The sequence below is a fragment of the Zalophus californianus genome, chromosome 15 (genome assembly GCF_009762305.2).
Source record: "Zalophus californianus isolate mZalCal1 chromosome 15, mZalCal1.pri.v2, whole genome shotgun sequence".
Taxonomy (NCBI): domain Eukaryota; kingdom Metazoa; phylum Chordata; class Mammalia; order Carnivora; family Otariidae; genus Zalophus; species Zalophus californianus.
In genome coordinates this window covers 82,388,628-82,400,718 of record NC_045609.1, presented here as the reverse complement: position 1 = coordinate 82,400,718, position 12,091 = coordinate 82,388,628, and the positions used below count along the sequence as shown (strand labels likewise).

The following is a 12,091-nucleotide window of genomic DNA, read 5'->3' as shown; positions in this document are numbered from 1 at the left end:
TCTGGAGGTTACACACAGCTATTTCTGTATGGTGGAAATGCCATGGAAGGTGGCCAGTGCGCAGGGTCTCCCTGCTCACGCAGCCGGAAGATTTACACCCTGGAAACAGACAAAGGCTGCAGGTTGGCCCCTCTCGCTCCCCACAATGGGTAGGTTAAACCCGCAGCCAAAACACCCTTCTGACACGCATACCCCCTTGGCAGGAAGCTTGCTGTAGGAGGTCGAAAGAACCAAAGGTAGGCTGTTGGCCAGACCCTGGGCTCAGTGATTCAGTGTCTCCAACGGGGAAGGCACATGTTCGTGATGTCATTGCAGCTTTTGGGAAAAATGTTTGGCCTATGAGAGAACGAGCGGCCTCATAAATCCCAGAGATAACACGGGGCAAGGGGCCGGAACAGTGGTTTCACTCCCGACCGCATAAATACAGAAAGATTGCAGAGCATCCTAATTATTTCACTGTGGTTTGTATGCTGGTCTTGAAGTTACTTTTCAAAAGAAAAAGCACTGCTTTACATGGACACCATGAGGGGAAGGCGCTCTTTTCAAACGCCATCAAGCCGTGGCCAGTCGTCCCCTCTGCCGGCCGCTGACTCTGGTGCGAGCTGGTGTCGGTCTTGCTCTCGAAGGAGAATTCGTTTTTGAGGGATCCCACGTGCCCCGGCTCTGCTCCCCGGACGTGCCCGGGCTGATCCGGTCGCCGAAACGCCACACGCCACCAGTGCGGACGCACACGGGGTGGGGACCACTTAGGGCCCCAAATGCCGAGTCGCTCGGGGGCTTTTCCCGTTGATTACATCCCCACGGATACGTACTGCTACGATGCGTGTGAGGAGTTCAGTGAAACTCTTCACTAAAATGTGTCTCCTCTAGGTTTTGCTTTTTTCCCACGTGGCTCCTAGAAGAGGTTCGATGACCTCTGTGGCTCCCGTTTTTTCTAGTGAGCGGGCACGGTTCTAGAGTCAGCTTGTAGAGAGGCGGTGGAGCTCTGGCGAGGGTTCCGCTAGCGGCCAGGGGCATAAGCCGCCAGCAGTCTCCCTTAGGGGACCCGCAACCCTGCCACGTGCCGGAGCCGTCTCCAGCCCTCAGCACCGGGGGGTGGGGGCTGATCCTGAAGGGCTCAGCCAAGGGCCAGAAGAGACTCCTCCGACTGCAGACGTCTGTAGCTGCAGAAGCCGCTTTCAGGGGCTCCGCCTACAACTTGGTTACAGTTTTGTTTTCTCTTGCCGCAGACCCGCTCCTAAACACCCCCATCAAGCTCCCAGACCCCCCCACGCTGCCTACACCAAGTGAGAAGCAAGTTGACACCTTTTTTTCGACAGTGAAGACAGAAGTTTGCACTATCGTTCAACTCCAGTTGGAGTTCGTTTTTTGTACCAACTTTTAGTATTTTTTTTAAAATGTTTAAAACACCATTATTCTCCGAACTTCGAGCTACTGCCGCCGGTGCTGTGCTATGGTGCTCTGTGTACTTGCTCAGGTACTTGTAAATTATTAATTTATGCAAAATGCTGGCTGCAGTGCGGTGCGCTGTGGGAGGCATTTTTACCATCACTGAGTTTTCCATGGAAGGAAGGCTTGTGTGCTTTCAATAGTTTAGTGAACTTGAAATATCATGCTTTATGGGATTCTGGACAGGAGGTTGACTTTTTGATGGAGGCTTTATTGGCAGAACGGTTCCCCAACTGTCCACGGCTGTGGTTATGGCGCAGACCCAGCTCAGGAGACCCCAGGTAGAACCTTGAGTGATTCTCTCGAACCCCTGATCTCAGCCCAGAGCCCCGGGCTTCAAGTCCAGGCTGGGCTGGGCTTTCTGTGAGCCCCTGGGCCTCAGCCCACCAGCAGCCACACCTTGAAGCTCCAGGAAAGGAGGGAAGGCTCTGGCTTCTGACCAGGACGGTCTGGAGAGAACCTGCGTTGCAGAAAGGAATTTTAAGGTGTGGCCACACCAGGGCAGAAACTTGACCTTGAGCTCGCGGGCTGTGAGCACATTTGAAGAGCAGGCCAAGACCGTTGCTTTACAGAAACACTGCCCTTCCCACCGCGCTGGCCTCAGCACCTTATTTAGATGGGGAAGGGGTTGTTTGTTCAAGCAGGCTACTGCCCAGGCACTGCAAACCTCCCCCTGTACTGTTTGGAGCTAAGCAAATTACCACCTTGTCTGCTCAACTACAGTACAATGATTCTGTGTTCAGACAGATAGAGGAGGCTTTCCATGGGACCATAACTATTTTCAGATGTGAACCAGTAACCAGATCTAGTGAATCAAGGCTGTAGATAAAAATTAGGCAGACTCCCTATGCCCACAAAAACTACAACCAAATGGAACCCCGTGTGGCAGGTGGGGTCTGTCATCCAAGTTACTAGTCAGTTATTTAGGGGGCATTCTATGTTCCCAGCTTGGCTGTGGGAATCTCTGAAAGATATTTTTAGCATAAGGTCTGAATCCTTTTTTTAAACCCTCGCAACCTACCTGTTGAGCGTCGCAGAATGTGAAAAGGAAGTCAGTGTCATCCTAAATATTCATGAAATGCGGTCTTGGGTAGCAGCCCCTTCAACCTTTTACTCTTCCAATGTCTGACTGGGGAGCCGTTTTCACAAGGAGATCTTGAAGCTGCCTGTACTAATGGCATGAAAATTACAAAAATACTCAGACAAGGTAAAATGCCATTATGCCTCTGCCTTCTAGAAGGGTCATATGGGACTCGTTTTCACATCAGAAGGCAGTTGACAACAGTTCCGTAATTCACTCTGAGTGTTTTATGATAAAGACTTCAGCTGGGGCCATTTCAATGGTTTTCCTATGCCTTGAAGCAGAGACAAAATATACCAAGAATCGGTTTGCCTTCCAGAAAACAAGACTGCATTTAACTCTCCCCGTGTCCTCCACTGTATCTCGGCAACATAGTATTCATGATCGCAGATAAACTAAATAAATCCATGTCACAAACACACAAAAGGGACCCCAGTTCTACTACATTCCATCATATAATTATTAATTTCTTAAAAAGGCAAAGCCATGTTAGAAAGTATTACTGCTGATGAATACCTACAGAATTACTATAACTGATAGTACATTTGGTAACTGTATCAAGGCCAAAACACATGCTGTTGAAAAGTTTACAGAATTTTTATGGTGCATAATGTGGGTATTATCTTTACAGATGCCCAGATCTTTAGATCTGTCATTTTAGCCCCTCCTCCTATTGTGAAGAAGAGGATGTGAAGTTTGTCCTTTTTTTTTTTTTTTTTTAATCCTTAGCTAGAATCCCTGTGCTTCCATTTCAGAGAACCAGGAATATTTTGGTATTAAAAAAGGTTAACGCTGTGATCTTACACCATGTCATCAATGGCTATTTAGGGGTGCAGCGGATGACACATTCCTATCTCTACAGTACAGATTGCATTTATAGAGCCTTGCAAGTTATTTCTGGATAAGAACATGTTTAAACCTAACATCCCCTGACCAATATACAGATATTAAAGTAACAATACTTCCAAAATGCAGAACCTATCAAATGAAGCATTTTAGCAATAAGCTCCATTTTAATACAACTTTAATACAACCCCTGGGGGGGGGGGAGGGAGGGGTACCTCTCCCTTTTTATATCGTTACAGATGATGAAAACAAAAAATCAATACTTATATTTCCATGGCAGTCTATTTTTAATATTTTTAAAGGTTCTGTAGGCATGAATAAGGATTGATTTGAGTTTATAAGGCCATCACTGAGAAATTTAACATGTCTAGACCCAAAATAGGCCCTGAGGGTAGTAGTCACTTTTTTCTTCCCCGTCTTGTTATAGTTGTAGGTTACATGACCCCACTTACTGGGAAGTATAGGCTAATCTTCCAGGCATGCTCTTTAAAAGTTTATCTCCTGAATTTTTTGGTAACAGTTTGTTTTCCTGACACATGGAATCAGATGTGTAGCAACCAAGAGAAACAATGCATAACATTTTCCATTGTCCAAATATGCATACAGAGGTTACACTTCCCAGTGTGAATTTTTCCAGCTTACACATGTGGGATGACATCACAGAAACCACAAAAGCAACAAATTAAACTACATGAGCATAAATACTCCTGACTGGTCTCAGAGGGGACATTTTTTATGCCTTCTTAACTTTATTACGAATTCTCAGGCTGAAACCATAGGCCATTGTTCTCCGGCAAATCAATACAACACAATCACTGTATCCCCTCAAAGAAAAACAACAAAAACTCTGATCCATGTGAAGCTGCTCTTAGGAGCCTGTGATCTCCCCTGGTGCTGCAGAGAGCCTGGTGCTGGGCCAGCTAGAACGCCCGAGCACCTTCCTGCCATCTCTCAGTTGATGTTTACTAAGCATTCTGAGCCAATACGACCCTGACAACTAAAAGGGCAAGATGCCTGGGCAGCTGGGCTGGATCTTTCTCATGCAACCTGACCCCTTGGCAGTCTTTCCTCATGAGGCTGATTTCATTGAAAACTTCTGCAACGGAGGGCTCCCTTCGGTGTTCTGGAAGCAGCAAGCCCAGGGCAGACTCGCTCTGGAGCTCCTTCCTCCCTGCTATCAATAGGACCCCAGCTAACCACAAGTGACCCAGATAAACAGGATACCAACCCTCCCTAGAAGTCTCACGGTGCTGTGCTGACCCCCAGATGTGACTTCATACGCTATGGCTGACTGGTGGGGGACACTGCAGCTGCCATCTTTTGTCCTTCCCACCACCCCAGAGGCCTGCCCCAGGCTGCTACAGTCACTCCCCCCACGACTCAGGAACAGGTCCATACACACGTCTGGATACAAGCAGCTGAGGCTAATACATCTGCCTCCTGGCACCCAGAGGCCAGTCCCTTTTCCACACCAAACCCAGTGCCAATGCCCCTCCCGTGTGACAAATCTCTGCCTTCAGAGCTACTGTAGGCCAGCCCGAGTGGGGGCTGGGGCAGGGTGTGGCTACCCCACCAGCCCAGCCACTGGACACACAAAGCCCACCCTTCTCCAGAGTGGCAGCTCAGAACAAGCCCACCAGCGACGCCCCAGCTTTGAATCCAGCAGAGCACTTCCCACAGGCACATCACCCCCCCCCCCCCCCCCCCAGAAAATCAGTTTATCTCCAATGGCACAATTCTCTTGACTCACTCAACAGTTCCTGTTGACATCTCTTCCTCGAAAACCTATTTGGGAAACTGCGATAGTGATACAAGTTACACACCAGGAAAGATCAGTGAGCCCCAGGCTAAGAACCATTTCTGTGCAGTGAGGATGCTTCCAGAAGCCATTTACCTGCACACGGATGGAAATCCCCTCCTTACTCTTGGGACAGCACGAGCCAGCTGCCAGTCCCACCCTAAGAGCCTGTTGCACAGGAGAAAAACTAGGAGACAAAACACTGCATATAAAATTGTTAGAACATTCAATAATGGGTAGTGATAGCCCGGAGATTTACCACACAGTGAAAGGAATTCTCAGTGGGCTTCAGCTCTTCCAGGTCAAATAGTTGAATAGTCTGGAACCATCCTGATTTTCCACATCATCAGCAAAAAACCTGTCTTACGCTCCCCCTGTGTGTTTCCTTCCAGAAAATAATTTATTCAGTCCTCAATTTAAGCACAGTTTAAATCCAGACAAAATAATAAATAGCTTGTGATTTTTTTAGTTTCACAAAGAAGCAGAATGACATCCAAGTTCATGGCCTATAAGCAAGCATGTAAGTAGGGCAGGGATAGAAAAAAAAAAAGTTATCAAATTAGAAAGACAGAAAATCCTCTAAGAGTCCAAGGCAGGACGAGGAATGGCAAACCTTCTATCAGGTTGAATTGGGAGGTTGTGGGGAAGACCCGTGGTTTGAGCGTGTCTGGCAACTGTTAAAACTCAAACACTAGGCTGCAGGCCGCTCAGCACGGCTATGAAACAGACCAGTTCCTTAAGTGCATCACGCTTCGTCCGTTTATAACGCTTCAGTCGGCTAAGTTGTTTTTTCTCCACATACCTTTCATGTTACAGTCTGTTGCTTTTGTACACATTTCTCATATTGGGGTTCTACAGGTAACAACCTGCTATTTCCGTAGAGAAAGCCATTGTTAAGAATATTATATGCAATAAATGGTATCCAGGTAAATATAAAGACGTGTCTCGTTCATTACTGACAATGTCACAAAAATGGGGAAAGGGAAACCCCTTATCTGTATTCTCACCCATTTCTAGAGGCACAGGGAAGATCTGAGCAGTCCATAAGAATACAAAGAGTGGTGGTCAGGGGTCAGGTGCTATCAGGTCCACACAAACCAGTCAGGTGACGGCACAAGAGAGAAGGTGTCTCTTAACATGTGCGGGGGCGGGGGGGGGAGGGGCAGGAGTCAGGGAGGGGGGCCAGATACTTGTTTTGAACAATGTAAATGTATAACCTATCCAAATATTTTTTTTTTGAAAACTCACCTTATTTACAAAAGAGAAACTAAAAAAAGCATATGGGGGTAGAAACGTGGACATCAGATTTCTCCAGAATGAAAATCTGAGTGTAGTAGAAATTTGCAGATTTTTGAAAAACAGAATCCAATTTCATAAAGAACTACAGAAAATACAAAGAAAAACAGATATATAGAATGGTAATAAGGGGTCTTTATTCTTACCACCTTCTACCCATATCAAAGCAAGTAGGCAGAAAGTAATTACCTAGAAGACCCCAATTAATAACATACTATATGTTGGCTAAAGGAACATAATAAAAAAATAATCAAAATGGATATGTATCAAATTGAGATACTTCAAACATACAGAATATGCCTTCTTTCAAAGTGCCTCTGAAAAAGAAAGCTATATACACAGACTATATATAAAACTATATATAAAAAAAATGAGGGGGGGAATTGGAGGGAGAGATGAACCATGAGAGACTATGGACTCTGAGAGACAAACAGGGTTTTAGAGGGGAGGGGGGAGGGGGGATGGGTTAGCCTGGTGATGGGTAGTAAGGAGGGCACGTACTGCATGGAGCACTGGGTGTTATATGAAAACAATGGATCCTGGATCACCACATCAAAAACTAATGATGTATGGTGACTAACATAACATAATAAAATTTAAAAAAAAAACCACAAAAAAATAACACTATATATAAAACTAAACTATATATATATTATATATAACTGTATACATAACTATTATATATAACTATATAAATATAACTATTATATATAATTTTATATATTAAGTCACAAAGTAAAACTCAAATTCCAAATGGTACAACAAACCAGAGGTTGTGTCTTTGGGGAAATTAAAACACAAGTCAAATCACTAATCTCACTAAGGAAAAAGATGAAAAGCACATACACAAAGCACAGGAACATGTAGAATCCAACAGTCTACTGTAACCCAGTGAGAGGTCTCAGGAATATAAGGATGGTTCAATATTTTTAAATCTACTCATTCAAGTCACCGAAATGACAGATTTTCAGGAAATATGCCATATTAGGATTACCAGAGACACTGAAAAGACATTTGAGAAAAGTCATTATCTATTCCTGAGTTTTTAAAGATCTGAAGGCCGGAAACCACAGGACTCGAGAGATGCGAACATCATTTGTGGAAAATTAAACTCACCTACGGCAAGATCTTATAGGCAGTCCATTTTTGGCTATATTGCACTGCAATAGCAAACCACGAGAGGATTCTTTCTTACTCACATCTGGGGGTGAACTCTGGCTCTGGCTCTTCCTTGGGGCCCTGGGCTGATGGAGTGCCTGCTCCTGAGTCACAGCTGGTCTTGCGGCAGAAGGAAGAGAGATGGGGGGGGGGGGATTCGTAAAACTTCCGCCCAGAAGGGCAGGAGCCATTTCCGTTACCATTTCATTGACAAAGTCACCCCACGGTATGGCCAAGGCTTCCATCAGGAGGATGGGAGGACGTCTCCAGGATTTTGTCAATGAGAAGGGGCATGTACTCTTGCCACAGATGGGGCTCGTGAACAGGATCTACAACAGACTGAGAAATGAAATGAAGATGAAGGTCAACATTGATCATGGGGGAAAAAGGGCTGTGAGACGTTGTGACTACACTCTGATTTGGAGATTTAAAAAGTTAAATCTAGCAAATTTAAAGGAATATGCATTTGTACAAAAGGTAAAACACTCATGAAATGTGTAAAGAGAGGACAATCTATGACCCACAGACCCAGTTCCTGAGGTGGATGTTCTAGAAACTATACGGAATAAAGCTGAGAATTGCCAACATCAATAAAATCAACGGCGCTTTGTCTCTGTGCCCTTTCCCCCCAAAGCTTTGGAGCTTTAATTACCTTTTGATCGGGCTTTCCTTACAGAGAAAATTCCACTCCCGTGCGGACCTTTGTAGCTGGTCTTCTCCTCGGGCCCAGTTAACCTGCTTCTCTCCGGAGACACAAAATGCATGTGGTCTCCTAGCTCACTTGGCTCATGTTCACGTGTGTCTGCTGAGTTCAAGTTCCCCCACACATGTGTCTAAGCTCCCAACCGGCAGACCTAGCTGTGGTTAATGCCTACTTGTCTTCCAACTGCGTGATCAGCATCAAACACCCTTCTGTTCTGGAGGCTAACTTTAATATACTTCTCTTTGGCACAGTCGTCAACATGCCAGCAGACTGGGTCTTTCAGTGTCAGGGCATAAGGATATGCAAACACATTCTCAGGGCTGTTCTAGAAAGACTGACCCTCCACCAGACACCTCTAATAGAGTGGAATTGGAGTCTTGAAATATTTTTTTTTTTTTTTTTTTACTTTGATGTGCGCCCAACAGCTGAGGAGAAAACTTTTCACATGGCCTCCTGGGCTTCCAGGAGCGTCACTCCAGAAGTGAACACCAGCCTGACAGCAGGGCCTGGAAGGCCTGAAGTCGGGAGGGGAGGTCATAATTGAAAACACATGAGGGGAAGAATTTCTGCAAGGTCCCGGAGTGGCTCAGAGGACAGCACGGGGGGGCAGGAGCGGGAAGTGGGAGATCTGTGTCTGTCTGTGCAGCTCCAGTACATAAATATTTGGTTTTGTGTCTAACTCCAAAAGGCGCAAGTGCAAGAAAACATCCCCACGCGGCAGACGCCCAATGACGACACCACAGGCACACGCGCTTAGGTAAAAAAAAAGATGTATTATTTCAAAGTGGAAACAGTTGTACGTCACAAAATTCACTGTGAATCTTCAACTAAATAAATAATCAAATGTATAGCCTCAAAAGACGTGGCGTTTCATCTCTAGCTCAATGGTCACGTTTTGACGTTGTTTCTCTTGGGCTTTCGCCCTGGTCAGCAGACTACTTCTTTGCCATTTGGGTTCTTTTCCTTTCTTCTAATAAGGAGACCACATTCTAGATAAACAAAAACAGGTGAATGTCATCCAAGGTTTGCGGTTATTTTAAAGTACCACAAAATTAGCCTCGAAAATCCAAAAGAATATCCCAACCTGTCTGTCAAAAACTCTGGCCATTTCTAGGACACCTTTGCCGAACTGGAAGTGAAAACAACAAAGATTACATGTATATAATAATATTCAACATATATATGTGGGTGTGTGTGTTCTTTCTTCTCCTCCAGGGAAAGGCTTTAGATAGAGTTCCTTACCTCATTTTTTACACTTGCATCTGCTCCTTTGTCAAGAAGTAACTGGACTAATGCCTCGTGATTATTTAACACGGCCACCTAAGAAACAAAAGACAGTGGGGCGTGAGCGAGTCTGCCTTCCCTACAGAGGACGAGGCCAGAGGCCAGGGTAGACCCCATGCAGGTGGGCCCGCGGAAATCGCCCAGAGGCTTTCTCAAGAAGGCAGAGCCAGCCAGGACCACTGTGGCTTCACACGACAGACGCATGCTCTCACTCTGCAGCGAGGCTGAGGGCAAGGAAAACGGAAGTGGTGTCTGCCTTCCACCGCACTACAATGACATGAGAAACGCTAGGCCAGGCCAGCCCAAGAAAGCAGCGCATTCTCTGTTGAACAGATCTGTTTAAGATGCTACAATGGCCCGGGGGACCAGGGCTGGTAATCCTTAAAGAAATAGTTGTAAAAAGAACAAAAATATTGTAGCGACATTGTCATGCCTTTATTAACAGGCCAGTGGGGAATATATAGACAGCCAAAACCCAGGGCTCACACACAGCTGAATTCACAAGAATTGCCTAATTATAGAAGCAGCTCCGACCTTTAATCCCACACAAAGCCGGGCTGTGCTCTGCAGAGAGGCATACCATGAGCGGGGTCTTTCCATCTTTATCTCTCATGTTCACGTCCGCTCCAGCTTCGATCAGCACAGAGGCTGCACTCTGGTTTCCGGAGACTGCAGAGACTCTCATGAGTGGGGTCCATCCTGAGCCCGTGTCCACAGCATCTACCTTTATGCCAGAGGAAGAGCTGCTCTTAGTCCAGTGTCTTTTTCCTTAAAAATATTCATCAGAAACTTATAAAGGAACGTTCACTTGCCCAAATGCCTCTGAGTTGGATAGCCCATAAGGATTGTGACTTGGTAAATAGGGATCCAGGGAACTGTGCTAAAGTAACTCACATTCACATGCAGTGAGAAGCTGTGTTAGGATTTTGTAGGGTGCTGACAGGCCCCAGGACACCCCGCTGGCATCTTCATCTACATTTGGTTCAAAGGGTTGAAAGATGGGGGCACCTGGGTGGCTCAGTCAGTTAAGCGTCTGCCTTCGGCTCAGGTCATGGTCCCAGGGTCCTGGGATCGAGCCCCGCATCGGGCTCCCTGCTCCGCGGGGAGCCTTCTTCTCCTCCCCTCCCCCCGCCCCCGCCTCTGCTTGTGCACTCTCTCTCAAATAAATAAAATCTTAAAAAAAGAAAATGGTTGAAAGGCAGGATAGAGAAATGAACCACCCTACTCTTAGCTCCATGTGAAGTCCTGACCTTACTTTGTTTTGATTAACTTTCCTCACTTTTTTTTTTTTTTTAAGTTTACTTTGTGTACTTGTATCTCTGTAAGCAGCTTTAAATCCTTTCTGGAACAAGACAGTAATATATATACAGACCCTTATACCTATCAATATGGATTAATTTTAACCAGGAGAACTACAGGTAGAATCAACACAAAGCAACCAACTTTACTACATAAATTCCAATCCGAGAAGTTAGCCAACCTAATGCCTTCTCCAAATTTAATTTGACTAGTAATAAGATGGCCATTTCCCAATAATCCAGTGATTGAGAGCTCTCAAGGTCATGTTTTAAAAGCCACATTCTAGAATATGTGAGCATTGCCTCCTCCAGTTCCAGTGAAGGCCTCACCAATCCATGAAGAATGATACCAAAGTAAATATATATGTGTGTGTATGCGTGCACACACACACCCACACCCCTAAATTCTGTTACAGAAGAATGATTCAAACATGATAGTAAAACACCAGAATGGACTAAGAAACTAGAAATTGCCAAAGTCCCTGGAATGTTTCAGGTTATTTATATGTATGAGATTATCGACTCAACTTCATTAGGATTTGCAGTTCTTTCTCATGCGAATAACAAATAACCTCTGAGCAGCAGACTCCATTATGTTTAAATAATAAAATCATCCCCTTGTTTTACATGGTGCTTTAGGCGGTCTTTGGTAAAATTTCACCCCCATTTTCTCTTTTGGGTCTGAGGGTTAAATGGGATAGGTGCTTTGATTGCTGGTCTACAAGTGATTAAACCACATCTCCAAGAAGTCAAATGCCTCTCCTGAGGTCACGTGGCTCATGAAATGTAGAGACAGTTCCCCATGCAAGTCGGTCACTGTCAGTAGAAAATCATTATATTCAAGAATGGTGGCCACAATGCCTGGCCTGGCTCCCAGATCCCAACTATTGCCACCCAAACATGGGGTGGCCTCTCTGCCGAGAACATGGAGGCACTCCTGTTGATATCCTCTATCTGCCACCAGCCAACCACGCGGAAATCTTTAGTGGCAACATCCATGTAGCTGGAGGGCTACAGAAAAAGATAGAATCTACCCACAAATAAATGTGCTCATATCTGAAGCCCAGAAAGTCTAGGTTTCCAAAATTACAGTATTTAAATGTTCATGGCAGAGACCTGCCCTTCTTTCAGCAAAGGTCAACCTTCATTTTTAACTACAGACTTTTACTGGAACGAAA

At 45.3% G+C, this 12,091-nt stretch overlaps 2 protein-coding genes across 6 annotated transcripts in view; one reads left to right on the top strand and one right to left on the bottom strand.

Moving 5' to 3' along the window:
• Positions 1–6,095, top strand: part of ADAM12 (ADAM metallopeptidase domain 12) — a 357,064-nt gene extending 350,969 nt beyond the window's left edge. For all 5 annotated transcript variants that reach the window (XM_027596330.2, XM_027596333.2, XM_027596331.2 and 2 more), the window contains one exon: positions 1,230–6,095. In XM_027596330.2, coding sequence (XP_027452131.2) covers positions 1,230–1,290 — 61 coding nt within the window. In that variant the 3' untranslated portion in view covers positions 1,291–6,095. The remainder of the gene's footprint in view (positions 1–1,229) is intronic.
• A 3,001-nt stretch (positions 6,096–9,096) lies between these two features.
• The window catches only part of FANK1 (fibronectin type III and ankyrin repeat domains 1), a 98,729-nt gene continuing 95,734 nt past the window's right edge, over positions 9,097–12,091 (bottom strand). The window contains exons 8-11 of the mRNA XM_027595898.1: positions 10,196–10,339; positions 9,574–9,651; positions 9,416–9,460; positions 9,097–9,320 (exon numbers count right to left, since the gene is read on the bottom strand). Coding sequence (XP_027451699.1) covers positions 9,267–9,320; positions 9,416–9,460; positions 9,574–9,651; positions 10,196–10,339 — 321 coding nt within the window. The 3' untranslated portion in view covers positions 9,097–9,266. The remainder of the gene's footprint in view (positions 9,321–9,415; positions 9,461–9,573; positions 9,652–10,195; positions 10,340–12,091) is intronic.